Raw genomic sequence first — 21,360 nt, 5'->3', positions numbered from 1 at the left:
TTTGCCCTTTCGGACCTTACCACTTGATGATTTTAGTCATGTTTATGATTTTGGTGGTGTTTGCTGTTTGATGCCTTTCCACTGCCCTTCATGACTTGTTGTCTGGTGCCTTATTATTGTTTTTAATGACATTTATTGTTTAGTACCTTGTCACTTCATGATTTACTAAGTTTCACTTTGCATAAAAATTGATTTTAGTACCATTTATGATTTTGGTTGTGTTTGCTGTTTCGACCCTTACTTTGCCGTCTTGTGCCTTACCACTAATTAAATGGTTCTAGTGACGTTTGTCTTTTGGTGCCTTACCGCTTCAATACTTTTATCACCTCATGATTTACCATTTGATAGCTTACCACTTGATGATTTTAGTAATGTTTATAATTTTGGTGGAGTTTGCCGTTTGAAACCTTACCACGTCATGGTTTACCATTTGGTACCTTACCACGTCATGGTTTACCATTTGGTACCTTACCACTTATTAATTTTAATGACATTTGGTGTTCAGTGCCTTACCACTTCATGATTTACTAAATTTCATTTTCCACAAAAATCATTATACTTTCATATGGTTGAAAGTAATTAAAACGCATCATCGTTGAGTTATAAGGGCAGCCCTAACGATGATGGGGCTACTAAGGAGAACCCGGGGAGATAAATATAGGAGGAGTTTTGAAGAATGAGCTGGCTGAGACTAATTTTTCTAAATCTATAGGAATGCATGATGCAAAGTTTGCTAACTTAGTGCAGTACATGAAGCTTTTACAATCTTTGAATAATCTAAATGGCAGGAGTCTTTACTCTTTGATAATTGAGAGTGATTCTATAAATGCAGTTAAGTGGGTTAGTGAACCGAGCAATACGCTTTGGAAATATAGAAAATGAATACTTAGAATTGAGTCTCTCAAAAAGAAAGATAAAAGATTGGAAGATTATACACACATTGCGTAATGCAAATGGTGTTGCAGATCAACTGGTCAAAAATGGGGTTTTAAGGGAGAACGATCTTCTAAATATTTGTCCATAAGGTTGGTGTTTAATTTTTCAAATTTTGCTCTGCATGGAGGTTGTTGTAGCTGGTTTTCCTTGCTGTTTTAAGAAGTATATGTCACCTGGTTCGGTTATCTGGTATGGAGCGATGGAATAGAGTCTACCATATGTTGTGATTTTTCCAGCGGCAAAGGTATGTTCTTTGACCGTCGCAGACTCAGATGCTTATGGCGAACAGGAGGGCAGTTTTGATGGAGAGATGTTAGCTTCCAGTATATAATCAGATAGTTCGGAGGTTGTGTATGGTTTCCACTTTTGGATTGTTGTGAGGTTGTGTTCCAGAATTAATGTTTTTGTACGAGTTCCAGAATTAATGTTTTTGTACGAGGTTGTGCTACCCTTCTAGTGACTTATGTAATAACCACAGGCCTCAATATTGTAATGGGGTTAAACCCTATTTTTGCTTTTAAAGCTAATTTTCCAAAAAAAAAAAAAAAACCCTTCTCTCTTATTCTGAGAGAAGTCGCCCAGTGTCTTCCATTTGTCTTTGCTGTTTTTCCCCTCTTGGGCAAGCAAGGAATGAACCCTCTTCTTTTCCCTCTACAAATATGAAACTTTCATCCAAAGGCTTCTTGTGGGGAACATAGCAGTTCAGCTCAACATCAAACATCTCATCTATCATGCTCCTACTTGCCAAAACTCAACTTATCCCACTGAATGAAATGAGAAACAAACCTTAGCAGCAGTGTGATAGAAATCATCAGTAAGTAGTAACCACTAGCATGTGTAAATGGTGAAGAGGAAGACAAGCAGACTTATTAATGGCATAGCAATTTCTGATAAAATTGCAGCCAAGAAAAGAATTACAAAATCGATCTTCAAGTGAAGTTTTTCTGTATGCTTCTTTATCATAGAACAATCAACCAACGCAAATAAAGCTTGAAAGAAGCTTCAAGCTGTCAAGAATGACGGGGCAAGCCAATTTTGCCCTTGCAGTGTATTTCATGCTAGAATGGCATGTGTATTATAATCTAAAACAATGCTATAATCTACTCAATTAGTAACCTTATTCTCTTAAACAATCTTTTTCGTCACCGTCCCCACCACTCCAACTATACACGCAACAATGTCAATCACAGGCATGGACACAGCACCAAAACTTGTTATTCCAGATCCAGACTCCTTTTCATGCTCTCATAAACCAGGTATGTTATGCTTGCAGATGGAACAACTTTGAGCAAATTAGGAAATAATCCTTTGTAGAAACCCCTAATCCCTTCATGTTGAAATGTTCTCTTAAACATATCAGACATTCCCTTGTAAGCAGCACCTGTATTAGGGCGCTGAGCCTGCATTCTGAAAGCCACAAGCAGAATTAGAATTAGGCTCACAGCATTAAATCCCAAAAGAAAAAGTTTTACTTACGAATGAAAAGCCTGATTCACCTTGTTCGGACAACCTGCAATGGATAGACACATGTTGCCCCTAGAGCTCCAGATATTGTGCCACATCCCAGTTGTACAAGAGGACCAGGTTCTACAAGGATAAATGGAATTTTCAAAATAAGATGAAGGCAGATGTGAAAAGAAATTGATGAGACTGAAGCCAGTGTAAAAGGAGAGAACTTAGCCAAATTCATTAAGGAAAACACGAATAACAAGAACAATAAAGATAGGAGCAAAATGAAAGGAAAAAGGCATCTAAATTAGGGTCCATAAAATCATACCACTGTCTTGAAGAATATACTTCTTGGACATATCTTTCAAAGTTTCATATGCAGCAAGATCAATGCCTGCATAAGGAATTATCCCAAGAAGAGATGGAACAAGTCCTCTATAAAATGCCCGGGGTCCTTCCTGAATCCATATATCCTTAGACAATGCTCCAAGGTTAGGAATTTTTCCACCTTCACAAGAATATGTTTGCAATCGGGTTTTTACAAGATCCATCGGATAAATGGCAGTCTGTGACACAGCACCAGCTAAGCCACCAGCAATTAGACGACCTGCAGCACCAATTTCTGCCTTATCTTTCCCCCCCTTAGCTTTAATGATAAATTCTTTCAGCATTTCATACATATAGAACTTGATGGCACTTTCAGGTGCCACTTTCAAGACATTTAATCCATTGCCACGGAAAAATCCCAATATTCCTCCTTCCCTCCATATGTCTCTTATTGCTGGCATGATATGAGCTCGTGTAGTTTGAACTTGCAAAACAACCTTCAAACGATCAAGAGGTGCAGTTGCTGTCCGAGATGCTGCCCCAGCCACTCCACCTGCAATCAGGTATCTGCTTGCATGTACATGCTTACTAATTCCCTCAGGGATAACAGCCTGTTCTCCGATATCAACAAGGCATACCCTTTCTAAGTAATGGTAAATGTTTTCAATAGTTGCCTCATGAGGGTAGAGCAGAAGAAAGTCTCTCCATTCTTTAAACGTTATAACTCCGTTATTATCCTGATCCACACGTTCAACAAACAGAGCTAGCTCCTCATCGTCAATTTCAATTCCTACAAAAGAGAGACTGGCGTGGCTTATAGAATGAAACAAACAGCCAAAAGGGAAGCTTTTTCTGCGAGCATTTTCAGTTATGCTCATCACATAAATCAAGTAAAAGAGCCAAGAAGAAGAATTTGTAAACAGAGCGCACTTTGAACAAGCAGAAGTAGGATTAGCTTAGATTCTAATTGATGTAGCTAGATGACAAAAACAGTAAAAGTTAAATTCCACTAAGCAAGTGCCTACAAGTTCTAGTCTACCACATGGTAATCAATAAATGTGTATTTAGAAAACCAATTAGTCAGTATACTAATTTAAGTCAAGCCAAACCGTAATAGAAAAAGAATAAAGTCTGGTTATTCTACATACAGATGAATTTCTCACTTTGCTTGCAGTTAGCAGCAACCATTACGCCAGGGAAAAGGCAGACAGTAGCAGGGATATCACAGACATGGTATGAACAAGATAATTCTTCAGCTAAATCCAGTTACTAGTAATTACACATGAAGAAAAAATTTTATGGTAAACAACAAAATACAGTCAACTCTCCCAACAATCTTTACAAAGAGAAACTAAATCAGCCAATAGAAAGACGAGTAAAGGTGCTAGAGGAGTGCTGAAGTGGTGGATGAAACAAGAAAATAATTAGTAATTGAGGAAATTAAATGCAACAGTAAATGTTACCTGCCCTGAGAAGAGCATCATAAAGCTCCTCAGGCAAAATGCAACCATTGTGTTCAACATCAATGGCTTGAAAAATACGGTAAAGCTCGAGCTCCTTATCATCCATATAGCGCCTAAACTCCTGATAATCCACCCGGCCATCCATGTTAGCGTCACACACGTCAAGCAAATCCTTTGCATACTTGTACTCGGAGGGAATTTGGAGAGCAGATAAACCAGCCTCAATCTGGGCATAGTCCAAAAAGCCGGCATTGGCAGAATCAAAGAAATTGAAGAGACTGCGAATTCTCTGGTCCCTCTCTTCCTTGGTCTCTTCAAGGGCCAACAAAACGTGGTCCATCGTGACTGGTCCCGGTTTCTTGACGGGGTTGCAGCCGCGTGCTCGCTGTTCCTTGGCTTTCGTGGGATTAGCGTCCATTTTTTAAGAAAAAACCAGCATAAAACCGCCACACCTACAATGAAAAGCTCTTCCTACGGTTAATTCCAATCTCATAGATTCCCATACCCAAAAGCTTCAACTATGAGAAAGGTACGGATCAAAATCAGAAATGAGGAAACGCAATCAAGCAGTTGAGAATCTAAATGAAATGAAATGAAATAGGAATCTTCAATTAGCATGCAAAAGGGCTCGAAATTGATCAAAAGCTGAAGGCTTTAGGAATGATAATCAACATTCAACAAAGGCCCATCAAAGCACAGGGACAAGTACGTATATATTGGAGTATGGAGAGCAAGAAAAGATCGAGGTGAAAACGAAATGAAGGGTCAAATTCAACACGGAAAAGAGGAATGGAAACAGGACACGAAGACGAAGACTAAGAAGAACAAGCGAGAAGTTTGATTGTGTCAAAAAGGGAACAAAAACTTTTTTCTTTCCTTCCTTTACCGTGGAAAAGAGGGGAGAGATACTGAGAAGGAAATCACAAGGTCCAGGTGGGATTGAAAAGGGGTATGAAGGTTGATTGATTCATTCATACATCGGCAATCCCCGCAGAGACAGAGGCAGAGGCAGAGGAGGAGAATCACCGCCCACATCCCCAAAGGACAACGTGCCCATCACAAAACTATACAAACAGAAACTTTAAAAGTAAATTCCTTTTTCTTTTTTGGGTTTTTGGTTGTGTAATAAAATTGTGATTGTGAAGAAAGGGACGGTGCAAGACACAACTCGCAATGCAACACAGTGAGCAGGGCGCCACCAGAGCCAGGGGATATTTCATTCTATGTATTTTCCCATTTTGTTTTTTTATCTAGGAAAGAAATTCATTAATCCATCATAAGCTATTTTATCTTTTTTTTCTTTGATTATAGTAGTAAAAGTACTGTAAGAAAAAAAAAAAAGAAGAAAACTCCAGAAAAATGGGGAATAAGAGAAAGAAAAATACTCCTATAACCATGCCCACGACTACCACGAGGTAGAAAAATTTACCATTTCTTTTTTGTGATTTGTTTTGATTAATAGTAGTAATAGTGGACCTGTTGGGGATGGGGATTGGGGGAGGGAGGCAGGGAGGGACACAGATTCTTTGTAGCGTGAGTTTTGTGCGTCCAACAACGTTAAAGATTCGAGTCCACTCGGAATCCAACCGCTTGAGTTGACACCACAGACCTCCTAGGCCCATATCAGGCCCTCCTCTTTTCTTTTCTTTTTCTTTTTCATTAAATTTCCCGTTTAATAATGAAAAAACCCTAGAGTACCCACAGGCCACGACTGAAGTGCTCTCTATATAAAACGGCAGTTGTTGCAGTGTGAAGTGCAGGGTGTGGCGGCTGTTCAAGAGTTGAGTCTCCGAGTATGGTGTCTCTCATTTTGGGTTCGGTACTTCGCTAACATTTTACTCAGTTCAAAACTGTAAAAGTATGCCCCTTTCTTTCTTTTTTTTCTTCTATATGCTTTAAAATGCTTCACAATCTGGTCAGTGTGGATTTTGATTGATTCCCACATGACTCGTTCCCTTGAAGCAATAGAAAGTGTGTTGCTTTCCAGGAAATCTCAGCCTCAGCTTATTTTTTGCTCTTGCTGTGGTACAACCCTGGAGCAACTACATATTTTGTGAACTAAAATTTGTCCTTTTTTTGCCTCAATTTAGCATTTCAAAGAAACTTGCAGTCCTTTTTTGAATAATATTCTTCAGGCTTTTTAGTTAGTTGGTAAAGTTGTTTTCTTTTCTTTTTTTGTTAATTTGCAGGATGAGCTTGATGTAGACATTGCTAGAATATAGAGGATTTACATTCGTTCTTTCAGATGGCGGTTTCATCTTTCCCTTGTATTCAACCTGTAAGAGCTCCTTTCAGAGCCTGCAGCTTGTTTTCTACTGGAGTTTGTGGTAGATTCAGGAACAAGAAGAAGATAAATGCTATTGTCTTTGCTTCTTCGAGGAAATTAGATAAAGATATCGACCTTCAATCAAAGGTACTTATTTTAGTGTGGTTTTATATGTTATACATGTATTGACGTGCATGTGCTTCGATGAAACATTCAACCGTTTTTAGTAGAATTGTCTGTTTGTTAATGTTATGGTATTATGTGAATGAACTGAATGCTATGTCTATCAAGATATTGGTAATTTAAATAACTCTACAAAAGCACAGATTGGATATGGGGTTGGGGGTTAACCAACAGATCCTATCAGGATTAGTATTGAATATTATCTAATCAGGCATTTTGCAGGCCAAGCTAAATGCCTAAAAACAGTCAATAGTGTTATTAGTACCCCTACTGCAGCCTTCTTTTACATGTATTATGTTTCGATTAGTACCTAAGAATTAACCAGACATATGTCAGATGCCTATCTTATCTATTGTGGTAGGGATTGTTACATGTCTGGAAAATAAAAGATAGGGAAGGAATAGATGGTTTGGGTTTTCAATCTGTCTGTTATCCGTCCCTTGAAGGAGTTCATCGTTGCCCAGTACTATGTGTTTAGTTAGTATTTGAGCTACATCTGGACACTACATCTCTTGACACCTCTGTATTCTATCCATCATTAGATTTGGCAAAATTATTCATCTTTGATTTTCTTATATACCATACCGAAAAGAATGTACAGATTTATACTTACACAGCTCTGTATCTACTGTTATCAGAGGACAAAAATTGCCTTGGGAATATTAGCTTTCTTTCACATGATTGTTTAATTAGCATCCATAACCTGTGCTATGTCTGCAACTTGGATTTACTAAGCTATTGATTGGTGACTAGTGAAGCCACTTTGTTTTCAGATGTTTGCCCTCTATCTCTATTATTTATGATTTTCCATATTTTGTTCTTAAAGAGCATGCCTCTGATTAGTTCAACCTACCTTGATTTTTAAAATCTGTCTAGTGTCTTGTGAAGATGTTGTAGTACTTTTCACCATGCAGAGGCATGATTATGGTTAGGTATTGTGAATTTTATATACTATCTTAGGTTTTTTTATGTCTTTTCTTTTTTCAGAATTCTTCTGTATATATGGAAAAACCACACATCTAAGTGGGAGGACCTGAATATCTAAAAATTTTAATTTTAGGTTGATACGTTGTTGGACAGTATAAAATGGGATGACAAAGGTTTAGCAGTGGCTATAGCTCAAAATGTTGACACGGGAGCCATATTAATGCAAGGGTTTGTCAACAGGGATGCTCTAGCCACAACCTTCTCTTCTAGGAAGGCAACATTCTTCAGTCGGTCACGGGCAGCATTGTGGACAAAGGGAGAAACTTCCAACAATTTCATCAACGTTCATGACATCTTTGTTGATTGTGATCGTGATTCTGTATGTTCTAAACAACTTACTGTATGACATTTTTGTTGATTGCTTAATTCATTTTGTTTAACTTAACTGAAAATTATCTTTCAGATAATTTACCTTGGGAAGCCAGATGGCCCTACATGCCACACAGGTTCGGAGACGTGCTATTTCACATCAATAAGTGATCTGTTGAAGGAGCAAGAAGTAAGCAGCTCTAATCTTTAACAAGTGCACATTACATTATTTGGTATTATTTTGCAAGTTTGTAAGTGAACTTAGTTTGCAATGGCAGGTTGAAGAAAATAACTTGGCACTGACAACTTTGTACTCATTAGAATCTACAATTTCCCAACGAGAATCAGAGTTAGCAGGACAGCATGGAAAGCCGTCATGGACTAAACGGCTGTTGCTTGACGAAACTTTGTTGTGCTCAAAGATACGGTAATGTAGTCAGTTTTAACTTGGCTAGTATATATTTTCATGGAGAAATTGTAGAAAGTAGATCTGGTTATATTTATAAAAAAACAAGGAAAGCAGTGTTAAACCACAAATGAACAGCATGGTTGTTCGTTTCCCTCCTGTGAAGATTCAGCAAATGACTAAGCTGTATGCCTATTAAATCTTTAGCATGTTAGCCTTTCTTTTGCATGTAATCATGTAATTATATGTACTCATGCAGGGAAGAGGCAGATGAGTTGTGCCGAACACTCGAGGAGAAAGAGGACAATTCACGTACTGCCTCAGAAATGGCAGATGTGATATACCATGCCATGGTTTTGCTAAGGCGTAAAGGTGTAAAGATAGAAAATGTTCTAGAAGTTCTTCGGAAAAGATTTTCTCAGTCGGGTATGGAGGAGAAGCAAAGCCGTGTAACAACACAAAACTGAGATATAAGCTGTGCTGTAGATTGGATTCTTTTATCCCTGGCTTGATTTTGATCCAATTGTCTACTGAGGACAGATTTGAATATTGTATCACCATAAGAGAAAAACTTTTATGTACCAAAACCACAGTTTGAGATCCACCATTGTCATAGTGTGAAATCGTGATTCGTGTAGAAGCCATGATTTTGTCTTTTCTCCGTAGCATTTTTTCTCTGCAAACTTACGGGTTTTGTCTTTACACAGCAGTTCCTGGATTCAGTTTGTACCGGTCGTGGGATCAAATACCCAGTTTCCTGAATTATTTGATAATATGATTTGTGTAAATACTAATGGCACAGAGTCGATTTTCTGTCATGGTTTAATCTTGTAAAATGCATTTCAAAGGTTCATAAAAGGTGTATCATTCTAGTACACCGTGATGTGAATTTTACAGCTCTGCGAGATCTTGAAACTTTGGGTATGGGTTTGGTTTTAATGGAGCAGAAGGCACACCAGAAATCGGGAAGTTTCCTGTTTTGACGTGGTATCAGATGGAGGTAAGCAGGCAAACAGGGGTTGTGTTCTCATTATGCAATTAGCAATGGCGTTTCTTTGTCATCTTTAGTGTCAGAGTCCTGCCCATACTCGCACACTGATTACAACAAGAAAGAAAATATTAATGCATGTCCCTGGCCTTGGCACAATCATCAGATATTATTGCAAAAACAGTATTATTTACTACATATTTTTGCTTCCCCTAATCCATGATACAATACAGTTCAAGACACAATCTACGTAGAAATCAATTTATGGAAACACTAGCTCTATAGAAGACTAGTCCAGTGGCATTGCTACTCATTATCATTTTTATTTATTTCAGAGACATGCAGTTGTTGGCAATAAAGACGTAATACAGAAACGCCATCCGTTCATCCATTCATTCAGGCCTGCGGTGGAGGTGCTGGAGATGCTGGTGGTGCTAGCGGTGGCGATGGGTCTGGTGGAAATGGAATAACGCTGCAGGTACTCTTGCAACTAATATTTTCGGCTAAACAGTCTAGGAAGCATCCCTGCTGGCTACTTGTTTGACATCCTGCCATGCAGCCTAGCAAATCACATTTCACTTCGCAGCTGACGGCGCCGTCGACGCCTGGTTGGCAATCGCCCAGTTTTTTTGGCGCCCAGGGATTCTGGGTCTTGAGTTGTGCAGATGCTGCGGCCACCCCTATGGATAGCAGCAAGAGCAGTGCTGCAACTTGAGCCACTGCGTTTGATCCCAGACGAACTGGAGCCATTCCCATTTATTTCTCAACCTCTAGCAGCTACCCTTCTTGGATTTCCTCAGCCATGGTTCTCAGGTTTTTATATATAAGAAGGTAGAGAGTTGATTCACGACTGTAAATACAAATGTCAGCACCACGCAAGAGGCATGCCCGATTGTTCTTTACCTGCACGACAATGCTAACTAAGAAGATGAGATAGATATAAGCAATGCATGCTTGGTCTGTGACTATCTCAACAGTTGATGAGTTTTCTTACCAAATTTGTGGAGATCACTGCACAGAACTTAAACATAATTCCCAATAGAAGTAGACGAAACAAATCAAGCAATTCCGATCTCCGGTCATCGGATCAGTTGGCTCACAACGGGTACTTACTTATCCATTGATGCATCCCCTGCCCTGGCTACTGCCAACAGCAAGGTTTTGCAAATTGTTAATTAGTTCTTGTGTTCGGAGTTCAACTTGCCAGAGATTCGTCACTCATTAGGATCAGAGAGAACCGGAAGATCATACATGCACCTTTTGCATTCGTTTACACGTATTAATATTTGTTGTCACGTTTGTGCAAACTGAATATTTGAAATTTCGTAATATTAAACCTTAAATTATGAATGCAATAAGAACTTTTATATATAAATTGAATAAATTTTATCAAAAACTATTTTTAATGAAAGTTATTTGATAAAGAAAAAATTCAACTGCACTTTTCGACGACCGGAGATTGGTGACCGATAGCAATCGTTGCCGGCGACCGAGATCTAGGTTTAGGGGTCGGCCTTGGGAAGAGAAGGGCAAGGTAGAAAAAGAAGAGAGCTAGAGAGAAGGAAAGAAGGAAAAATGGAAAAATAAATTAAATGTACTTTAAATAATTTCATCAAAATGACTTAGTGTTGGATAAAGAAGAAAAGAAAAAGAAAACTCAAATGATATTTTTTTTGTCTGACATGTTAGCATTATTAACGGTCAATTTAGACGAAATTATAAAAGGATTGAATTGTAATTAATTTCTAAATAGAAAGATTAAATTATCTAGTTTTCAGGTAGAGGAATTAAATTGTCAAAAAACTTATAGTACAAAAACTTATGAGGTACTTGGACCAAATTAAAATTTTTATTTACAAAAAATTAGAATAAAGAAGAAAGAATCAAATCAAATTAAATTAAATTTATTCCTTAAATTCTACAAAAAAAAAAAAAAAAACAAAGGCCCTACATCAAAAAATGGTCATTTAATGGACAAAAAAAACATAAAGAGGTTAAGTGAAAGATGCATGGACCAGGATTTGATTGAACTTGACATTATATATATATATATTACAAAAAAAATATATAAAAGTAAAGTTTTATTTACTGTCTTAATTGAATGACAGATGTTGAAGCTTAACATATATATAGTATAATAATAAGATTTATTTGAAGCTAGCTAATTTAAGAGGCCGGAAGGGTCGGTGAGAGACAGAGAGTGAAGGAAGACTAGCCTCTTGGCTCGTGGCCGATGGGGCACAAAACACTTAACGAACAAGTTAACCTAACACAATTCCACAAGACAGATACTAAACCTTAGGGCTGGCTGCCTCCCATCTTCCTCTTCTTTCTAAAATTTAATTTCCCATGTTCTGCATGGCAGTTGCTTTCTTTCATCTCTTCTCTCTCCTCTTGGCTACTTGCCATTCCACTGAAAAGTCCCTTTCGCATTATATATCTATTCTCCACAATGGGTGCACTAGTTCCATTTACTTACATCAGTGCAAAATCTAATTATTAATTACCACTAAAATGGTAGTATAATTCCATGCATTTCCTAATTAGAGCATTCATGCATTACCTAATTGTTCCAACTTATTAATTATTCTTGAGAAAAAAACATTAGTATTTGTTTTTTTTAATTAATGAAAAAGAAATTCGAATATTACTTTTTAAACAAAAAAATTATACACCAATCAATATATTAAAAACTCGAATGCTTTATTAATGTATAACTTACAAACAATCACAGTGTGTTGCAGAAAATAAGTGGGTCTAGAGTATAATGTCCAAGCCTCCCACTACGACACAAATTCAGCAACTTAACAGCAATTTTATCTTCAACATTTTGATTTATTTCTTCTCCAACATGAAAAGCCTCCCTTAATGCTACAAACCATGCCTGGATACCGTATCATTTTCACACTGTAAATTACCATCAAAAGATGAAATGACATCAAAGAGAGCCCAATGAACATCTTGCATTATGATGTATATAGTGCGATCCATTAGTAATTTTTTGAAATGATATAAAAAAACATTAATATTTACTTTATATTATGATCTTCTTCTTTTAAAATTAACAGGTAACTCTTTTTAAGATAGAATCTATATCACATTGTACTAATTTAAAGGAAAAAAAAACTCAATTATTATATATGAAAAAATTGAAATTACAAATGTAATTTACCCGATTAAACATCATAAGATTGTCATTAATTATGATCAAATGGTTCATATAAATTCTGGCAGCATCATCCCATCCAAGAGATGGAATTGGGCAAAAAAAATTGAGATGGGGGAGCAGCAGCAGCAATACCGACAAAGGAAAGATTATTGTATTATCGAGATCATGGATTCTTTCTTAATTTATGTATATATATTTTGATGCTGCTTCAATCAATTTCTTGTAAAGGACTTCTCTTTGTCTACACCCAATTGACAACTTAAGTCTTTTTCTTGCCTGACTTTTAAAAAAAAAAAAAATTGCTGTTGCTTTCTTGCAACCATATATTAATTTGGAAAACCCAACTCAATAAAGTAAGGGAAGACAAAATAAAAAAAATACAAAATTTCTATTAAAAAATATTAATGAAAAAAATACGTTATATTAAAAAAATAGATATATATCAAATTACATAAAACAATTTATCATTCTCGATGCATCAAAACAAAACATCCGTTTTAAACGATGTATTAACACAACAAATTAACGAATTAAAACACAAACAGTGCAATAATCTTACTGAAAACAGGGAAAAAATGAAAAAGATAGATGAAAGAGAAAATCATAATCTCAGTTGGACTAAGAAAATCTAATTTAACTTAAAATAGAAACAAGTCTAATCCGGCCATATAGTATATTACTATACATGCATATATAACCCATGTGGGTCGAGAACGTATATACATACATATATATATATATTATAATAAAATCCCGAACTACAATTGGTCCAAAACCAACCAACAAATAACTCATGGCCGGCCACACAAAACCATCACCCAAGACGAACAAGTAAACCTAACCAATCAACACAAGGAATGATTATACTATAAGATAAAAAAAAGTTCTGTATCATGGTAGGCAGCAATTCAAACCAGTTAGTCAAGCATGCTAACAGAGTCCAACTTCTGCTGGGATACTGATCTAATTGTATTTTGTGAAACATATTTATTCATAAATTTGCAGATGTACCACATTAATTACCAATAAATTGACTTTTCAAAAAAACAACCAATAAATGAAACAAATTTGAGGTACAATTGCATATGATTGGCACTAAAAAAATTATGTGGCCATCTTGCAACGTTTCCTGTTTTTCTAATCTGTTATATATCATCCGAAGTTGATCATTTAAAAAAAATGTTAAATTGAATGTATATTGTAATTACTTGATCATTGATATTTTTGTTTTCTTTTAATACTTAATAATGGAGATAAATTAAGAAATAGTAATGTTATTGCATCATGTAACTTGAAATTGGAGAAACAGACGTAAACGGGAGTGGAGTAATAGAAAGAAAGAAATATAACAGAGATGTGGCAGCACAGCTACCACCTCTTGGAGCAGCCTACCGCACACTCACGTGGCCTCCAGCTGCCCGTCCATCCAACCTACCCCTTCTCATATAAAACCCCGCCCAGGGCCTCCATCCAATTCCCACACCAACATACGGGTTTTCCCAGTACGATACAGTATACTTGAGAAATCCCACTACTCCACCCCTCACTTTCATTTCCCCCTTGCTTAAAGGGGACTCAAGTAGACTTTGTTATCTCCTTCATCCTTTGAACTTGGGGAGCGCTAGCTACTCGTCAACCAACCACCCAAAATGGCAATGGCTTCCGTTGAGGAGATCAGAAAGGCCCAAAGAGCCCAGGGTCCAGCCACCGTCCTCGCCATTGGCACCGCCACTCCTCCCAACTGCGTTTCCCAGGCTGACTATCCTGACTACTACTTCCGTATCACCAACAGCGAACACTTGACCGAGCTCAAAGAGAAATTCAAGCGCATGTGTACGTATATTTTTTATGTGCTACTAGTTCATAGACCCATTCCCTAGTTACTACTATCTATGTTTATTTTCTCATTCATGCATGTGACTGTTTCAAGTGGTTAGCTACCTTCTGATCGTTTATTTTCTTTCTTTGGGATTCGAAAATATATAAATCCAATCAAGATATAATATTTTATCTTGTCCGAGGAATGTGAATATGATATAAACATATATATATATATATATATATATATATATTGTGATATCATTGGTTTTTTCACTCCCTCCGGAGGATTTCCATGTATAATCTTTGCTTTTCTCCCAACAGGTGACAAATCAATGATCAAGAAACGTTACATGTACCTGACTGAGGAAATCCTCAAGGAAAACCCAAACATGTGCGCCTACATGGCTTCATCTCTTGACGCGCGCCAAGACATGGTGGTGGTGGAGGTGCCAAAGCTGGGGAAAGAAGCCGCAACAAAGGCCATCAAGGAATGGGGACAGCCAAAATCTAAGATCACCCACCTTGTTTTCTGTACTACATCTGGTGTAGACATGCCTGGTGCAGACTACCAACTTACCAAGCTCTTGGGGCTGAGACCCTCTGTTAAGAGGCTCATGATGTATCAGCAAGGATGCTTTGCTGGTGGAACCGTGCTCCGAGTCGCCAAGGACTTGGCTGAAAACAACAAGGGCGCTCGTGTTCTCGTGGTCTGCTCCGAGATCACGGCCGTCACTTTCCGTGGACCCTCTGATACGCACTTGGATTCCCTGGTGGGGCAAGCACTTTTCGGCGATGGCGCTGCAGCCATCATCGTAGGCGCCGACCCTGATACCAAAATCGAACGCCCACTGTTCGAGCTTGTATCAGCAGCTCAGACAATCTTGCCAGACTCAGATGGAGCCATTGACGGACACTTACGTGAAGTCGGCCTCACGTTCCACTTGTTGAAAGATGTACCCGGATTAATCTCAAAGAACGTAGAGAAAAGCTTGGTCGAAGCATTCTCTCCAATTGGCATTAATGACTGGAACTCAATCTTCTGGATCGCTCACCCTGGTGGCCCTGCAATTCTGGACCAAGTCGAAGCCAAACTGGGTCTCAAAGAAGAGAAACTCAAGGCGACCCGCCATGTGCTGAGTGAGTTCGGCAACATGTCAAGTGCATGTGTGTTGTTCATCTTGGATGAGATGAGAAAGCAGTCTCTGGAGCAAGGGAAGCCCACCACCGGCGAAGGCTTGGAGTGGGGCGTCCTTTTCGGATTCGGGCCAGGTCTCACTGTGGAAACCGTTGTGCTACACAGCATATCCACGGAGGCAACTCACTAACCAGTCAACGGAAGATCAGATAAAACAAAAAAAAAAAAAAGTGAGTTCATTGTTGGGCTTCGGGGAAAAAAATCAAAATATAAATTTCGCAAACGTTGGTGTGGTTAAAGACTTTAATTTAAAAAAAAAAGAAGAAAAAGAGTAGTATTAATAATGATATGAAATATGATCATCTTTGTATCCCCCCTTCATTTGTACTATTATTATTTGAAATTTGAGTGAAATGCATTTCCTGTTAGGTGAAAAAGAAAAAGACAATATCTTGTGACCGCCGTAGATACCTTTCCCCTCTCTTTAATCAGTACTATGATTTTTCTTTCTCTTTTTTCCATGTTTTGACATATGCTAGGCTGCTGCCACTACCCTCCTCTTATGGGGATTTTGAACCATATACTATTATTTTTTATTATATTATTTTTAATAGATTTTAATATTAAAAAATAAATTTGCAATATTAAAATATATATAAAAAATGGAAAAAGTATAATATTGTAGTCCATAAAATTTGTTTTGACAGTTTTAACTATATATTTATTTCTCCTTTTCCGCCTTCCTATGTCGTGCATTTAATTAAAGTCCTTTTTTAGTGCCCGTCGTGGAAAAGGAATGCTAACTGATTATATATATATATATATATATATATATATATATATATATATATATATATATATAGATATCCGTAATTAATGATTTACTTTTATACCACTCATTTACTATTTTTATTCCCTTCTCCCTTTTATTTTTCTCTTTTCTCTTTTCCTTTTTGCAAAACTATGTTTTTGCTAAAACAAAAACAATGGTATTTTGGCAATTAAATTGAAAATATTTAAAAAAGCGTTTGATTGCAATCATGATTATTCACAACAAGAAAAATTTTGATATGTAATATATATTTCATTTATTAATTAAAGATGTCAAAATCGGTATCTTGTAATTAGGTATCCTGTACTACCAAATAAGATTTGAATTATCTAAAAAAAACTCTTAAATTATTTTTAAAAATTTAAATATGTCTTTATATTTTTACTACATTTAATTAAATTCTTATGTTTTTATTCTGAACAAAATAAGTCTTTATATTTTAAACTAAATAAACTCTTATGACTAATGATTTTAGAATTAAAATATTATTAATCATTTTATACTACGTAATGTTGACTTGACACTAACATGATATGTTGACATGTCATATAATGGATGGTGATGTGATTATAAAATGACAATGAACGTTTTTATTAATGATAGTTAATTAACCATTAGTTATAATGGTTTATTTAACTCAAAATAAAAGTTAAAAATTTATTGAATGCAATAAAACAATAAGAGTTTATTTATATTTTTTTAAATAGTTTAAAGATTTTTTGAATATTTTATCATTTTTAAAGTAGTTAATTTGAAAATATTTTTAAAAGTGTTTGGTTGCAATCATGATTATTTGTAAGAAGAAAAATTTGATGAATCATGATATATATTTCATTTATTGATGCTTTAGGACAAATTTGATTTTGTTTACTCAGAATCTTGAATGTCCAAAACTATGGGCATTCTTTTTTTTTTTTTGTTTTTTGAAATAGTATTTGTTTTATTGAACTTTTGTAATGTAATATTTAATTTAAAATTAATTAATTTTTTATTTAATATCAATTAATTTTAAATTAAACATCAAATTAGACTCTATTCTCATTTTTGTATCCTTTTATAAATTTTTATTTTGTTATTCATATCACATTACAAATTCCTATTTTTTACAAAAAAAATTAAAAAATAAAAAAAATTCATATCGTGCGTGAAAAAAGCATGGCATGAATCTTTTTCATGGTCATGAAAGCAAGCAACAGTAGTAATAGTAATGGCAACAGCAACAACAAAAGTACGAAGAAAGCAATGGTGGTCATGCCATCCGATGAGACCATCGTTCTCGGTCCTGGATGTAGACACCTGGCTTCACAGGCTAATGCACATATTGGGAGAAACCCAGAGGTTAATATTATTCCATGAATTGAACCTTGTCCAACTTATTGACTTTCCTTCCTCATTCAATGATAAGAAAAAATATCTTTGGAATACGTGGGGTGTTACCATTCATGTTTGCATCTCAAAAAATATATCTGTTAAGTGTACAAAGAATTTTATTTAAAATTTATTTGGTAATCAAACAATAATTTATTAGAGAGAAATTTTTTTATGTAAAATGTTTTATAAAAAAATTTTATATTTTCTATTATTTGGATCATCTTATGAAAAGTATTTTTTATTTTTTGGATCATCTCGTAATAAATATTTTTCACTATCAACAGTGGAGTTATTTGGATATTGAAATGATAAATAAGAATTGATTACAAAATAATAGCATCGTTTAGTTTTTATATTAAAATTAAGATTGAAAATAAAAATGGAAAAATCTATAATGATTTTTTTCAAACATTTAACTCTATATTGTAATGAAAGCAAGTTCTAATTTTCAAAAAGATTTCCATCTCATCTTTTTTTACTATAACATTATAACAATATCAATATTTATCAATTTGTGTAAAACATCTAAAATCTATATTTGTAAATGTGTATTCATCAAATGATGATCATTAAAATATTTTTGTTATAATTGTTAGTAAAATGTATTCAATTTATAAATAAAAATATCAAATTGCATTGGATGATTTTATTAATTTTTTTAATTTTAATGGTATTGAATAATTTAAATATTAATATTTTAAGTTAAAAAATTTTAAAGTTAAATATGGTTTATTTAATTTTTTAACATTTTAAGTTAAATATTAATTTTTTAAAAAAAGTAAAATATGACTTTCATTTCATAAGTAGGGAATAGAAATCCCCTTACTCTTTACATCAGGAAACATGTGTAGAAAAGAAAGAATTTAGCTTAGCACATGACCTTTAAAAACATCATATCCTAAATCTAAACACTTCACAAAATTCATACCCTACTAAAGTAAGTAACAAGAAAACAATCCCTAACTTAACAAAAAAAAAAAAACTCAGGGAATTAAACCCCAACCCCAACATTCATATATAAGTAAATCCACCAATGATCAACAAAATTACACAACCTATTTCCCCAAACTCAAAGATAAAATTCCTAACTTGTCAATCTCAATCGTACCTAGTAAAACACTCCAGCTTTGAACAAAAAACAAGCATCCTGTTCTCCCTCTGAAAGCAACCAGCTCCACCTATACACATTAATGACTCAACAGAGACATAACCAGCAAGAAAACTCCAAAGCTTACTCAAACACTCTCAAAGTATCCATTTGTTGAAAAACTCCTTCTTTGGCAAGATTATCCGCTCTTTAATTGGCCTCCCTCAAAACATGTCTTACCTCCCACCCAATCAATTCTTTTTTCATTCTCTCAATTTGCAGTAACGATTTTTTCATTCTCCAAGGTGTCGTGTTTGCACCTTTGATCCATTTCACTGTATTACTTGAGCCGTTCTCAATGAGAAGTCATTGACTCCTTGTCCACTATGATGTTGTAAAAATGAGAAAAACCTCCCTTATTGCCAATACTTCTGCGAGATTTGAATCTACAATGTCAATTGACTTAGAGAATAAGGCTTTAACTTCCCCCCCTTGAGTCTCTCAAAAAACCTCTTATTCCAGTTGCCTTCGAGCATCCCCTTGCTGCCCTGTTGACTTTAAATTTCATTTGTCCATTTTGAGGCTACTCCCAATCGATCCCATTTCTTTCTTGTCTTCTATTTTGTTGTTGACCTTGTATAGCAAGTTGTCTATACACATTCAACACTGATAGAAATTCCTTAGGCCACTTAGCATTTGCCTACTTAACCATTCTAATTCTAGCCATAAACAAACATCTTTCTGCATCTCGCTCACTTCTTTAAAGACCATCTCATTCCTATCTTTCCATATAGACTATACCATTACAAAGAATGTCATTTTCTAAGTCCTTTTGCTTAACCTTCCTAGTTGGCATTTGTTCCATGCTTCCAATATCCCTTTAACATTTCCAAGGGATACCTAAACCACACTCTAAAACCTACACCACCCAACCCACACTTTCCAAGTCTCTTTACATCTGGCAAATAGATGATCATAAGATTCAACCTCTATATTACACAAAACACACTACATTAACTCTTCTTTTAATAAGTTCATCCTTGACTCCAATTTTACCTTGCAATAATTGCTAAACAAAGATCTCGACTTTATAAAGGGCCAAATTTGCCCAAACATATTTCCAATTTCATCAATATTATCAGCAGTGGTAAGTGTGTACTTACAGAAAGATTTCGCGGTGCATTTCCCATTTATTTCTTTTTCACATATGAGTTCATCTTTTAACTCTTTGCTTATTTAAAACTCTCGCAGCACCTTTTGAAGTTGCCATTGTGTAATTTCCTAATCAAAGAGTTGTCTCTTAAGTTTGACATTCTAAATCCATTTTTCCTATTCCCATTTCCCGAATTCACCAATCTTCCTTTTTTTTTTTTTTTCATTTTCAACCAAAGCAAAAATCCTTCGAAAGGATTGCGCCAAAATGTTCCTTTCGATCCACTCGTCTTGCCAAAACCTCAAATTTTCACCATTGCTAATAGCATAACTAATGTTGGATTGTATTGGGAAGAAAAATTAGTTAAGTCAGAGTGATGATGAGTGCATCAAATACATATATTTAACGGGAAATTAAATATCTAATTAGTGTAAATTAGACTAGATTTAGGATCAGTTTTAGTTTTTTTTTATTTTTTTATTAGTTTAGTTTAATTTATGTTTAAATGTTTATTTTAAGTTAATAATGTTAGTTTTATGTTATTTATATTTATTTTTATATTTTTGTAGGAGTAGGATCAAAAATAATTTTAATTGGTGAAGAAAGGTGCATAATGGACTATTGCTCTGTTTGCATATGTTTCGGTTTTTCAAGCTTATCTCCCACTAAAGAAGTCCAAATGACATGATTTTTAAACCATTAAAAATCTAAGAGGCAAGGTTATAACTTTGATGTTTGTCACTTTACCCAGTTCTGATCGAAAAGTGGCCAAAATCTTTGTTAAAGTGAAAGTACTGCACCAAAAGAACAAAATTGAATAGAACCTTTGAGAGTAGTGGCTCTGGAAAATGAGAGCCGCGGCGCTCAACATATTTTCCAAAAACAACAAGCTTATAGGATTTTGGAAGCTAGGGCTTTTGGAGTCTATTTAAAGGGCCTTTTTTCAGAGGTTTTTAGAAGAAGGCAACAAGCAACTATTATGGAGAAAAAAGAGCCAAAAACAAAGCAAGAAAGCCAAAAAATAGAGAGAGAATCAAGAGCATAAAGCTTCAACTATTAGTTTTTTCTCTCTACTTTTGTGTTTTTTTTTTATTTTCTTTGACTTGGATTAATGGTTAATTTTCTTTGGATGAAGTTTTATTTGACATTATGAGCTAAATTTATTTTTTTATGATTGCAATTGAACTCACATGTAATCTAAACTTTTAATCTATTTCTTGTTTATCTTTAATGAGATTTGAATTGTTTATTCCAATTTGTTCTTAATGCTTTTAATTGCTTGATCACCAATTAAATTGATTTAGGAACCTAAACAAACTTAGAAAAGGGAGTTTAGTGTAGACTAAAATTGGGATAGCATATGATCATATTAATTGATTTGCATATAGGATAGGGATATACCTATAAAACTTACACAGCCAGATTAAAGCCTGAACTTAATGAGTCTGTTTTAATTTCAATTCACATAGAGATATAGT

General features: G+C 35.2%; 3 protein-coding genes across 7 annotated transcripts; 2 read left to right on the top strand and 1 right to left on the bottom strand.

The window, feature by feature from the left end:
* Nucleotides 1-1,774: 1,774 nt before the first annotated feature.
* On the bottom strand, nucleotides 1,775-5,534 carry LOC18601151 (calcium-dependent mitochondrial ATP-magnesium/phosphate carrier protein 2-like). 2 transcript variants are annotated; one of them, XM_007031992.3, is made up of 5 exons: nucleotides 5,062-5,519; nucleotides 4,176-4,627; nucleotides 2,714-3,502; nucleotides 2,433-2,523; nucleotides 1,775-2,343 (listed from the first exon to the last, which is right to left on the bottom strand). In XM_007031992.3, the coding sequence occupies exons 2-5, from the start codon at nucleotides 4,591-4,593 to the stop codon at nucleotides 2,151-2,153; spliced, it is 1,491 nt and encodes a 496-aa protein (XP_007032054.2). In that variant the 5' UTR covers nucleotides 4,594-4,627; nucleotides 5,062-5,519; the 3' UTR covers nucleotides 1,775-2,150. The 2 variants fall into 2 exon arrangements, with proteins under 2 accessions (XP_007032054.2, XP_017975097.1); XM_018119608.2 differs by having other exon boundaries at nucleotides 2,205-2,343; nucleotides 2,413-2,523; nucleotides 4,176-5,534.
* Nucleotides 5,535-5,747: 213 nt separating this feature from the next.
* Nucleotides 5,748-9,114, top strand: AT-IE (histidine biosynthesis bifunctional protein (HISIE)). 4 transcript variants are annotated; one of them, XM_088805333.1, is made up of 6 exons: nucleotides 5,748-5,994; nucleotides 6,421-6,588; nucleotides 7,685-7,930; nucleotides 8,015-8,110; nucleotides 8,199-8,347; nucleotides 8,586-9,114. In XM_088805333.1, exons 1-6 carry the CDS (start codon nucleotides 5,971-5,973, stop codon nucleotides 8,791-8,793), a joined length of 891 nt encoding a protein of 296 aa, XP_088661459.1. In that variant the 5' UTR covers nucleotides 5,748-5,970; the 3' UTR covers nucleotides 8,794-9,114. The 4 variants fall into 4 exon arrangements, with proteins under 4 accessions (XP_088661459.1, XP_088661460.1, XP_017975138.1 ...); XM_088805334.1 differs by having other exon boundaries at nucleotides 5,748-6,033; XM_018119649.2 differs by having other exon boundaries at nucleotides 5,750-5,994; nucleotides 6,365-6,588.
* A 4,845-nt stretch (nucleotides 9,115-13,959) lies between these two features.
* Nucleotides 13,960-15,905, top strand: TT4 (Chalcone and stilbene synthase family protein). The gene is made up of 2 exons (XM_007031990.3): nucleotides 13,960-14,316; nucleotides 14,626-15,905. Exons 1-2 carry the CDS (start codon nucleotides 14,133-14,135, stop codon nucleotides 15,627-15,629), a joined length of 1,188 nt encoding a protein of 395 aa, XP_007032052.2. The 5' UTR covers nucleotides 13,960-14,132; the 3' UTR covers nucleotides 15,630-15,905.
* The last annotated feature ends 5,455 nt before the right edge of the window (nucleotides 15,906-21,360 follow it).

This window comes from Theobroma cacao, chromosome 4 (assembly GCF_053813885.1).
Source record: "Theobroma cacao isolate CCN51 chromosome 4, ASM5381388v1, whole genome shotgun sequence".
NCBI classification, from domain to species: Eukaryota; Viridiplantae; Streptophyta; class Magnoliopsida; order Malvales; family Malvaceae; genus Theobroma; species Theobroma cacao.
This window is presented reverse-complemented; position numbering and strand designations above follow the sequence as displayed.

Bases quoted from the DNA above. Each gene is read 5' to 3' on its own strand.
- TT4 (XM_007031990.3), top strand. From the start codon at position 14,133: ATGGCAATGGCTTCCGTTGAGGAGATCAGAAAGGCCCAAAGAGCCCAG. The intron at 14,317-14,625 runs GTACGTATATTT...TTCTCCCAACAG, and splicing joins AGAGAAATTCAAGCGCATGT to GTGACAAATCAATGATCAAG.
- AT-IE (XM_088805333.1), top strand. From the start codon at position 5,971: ATGGTGTCTCTCATTTTGGGTTCG. The intron at 5,995-6,420 runs GTACTTCGCTAA...TCGTTCTTTCAG, and splicing joins TGTCTCTCATTTTGGGTTCG to ATGGCGGTTTCATCTTTCCC. The intron at 8,348-8,585 runs GTAATGTAGTCA...GTACTCATGCAG, and splicing joins TTGTTGTGCTCAAAGATACG to GGAAGAGGCAGATGAGTTGT.
- LOC18601151 (XM_007031992.3), bottom strand. From the start codon at position 4,593: ATGGACGCTAATCCCACGAAAGCCAAGGAACAGCGAGCACGCGGCTGC. The intron at 2,524-2,713 runs GTATGATTTTAT...TTATCCTTGTAG, and splicing joins GTATATTCTTCAAGACAGTG to AACCTGGTCCTCTTGTACAA. The intron at 2,344-2,432 runs GTGAATCAGGCT...TGTGGCTTTCAG, and splicing joins TTGCAGGTTGTCCGAACAAG to AATGCAGGCTCAGCGCCCTA.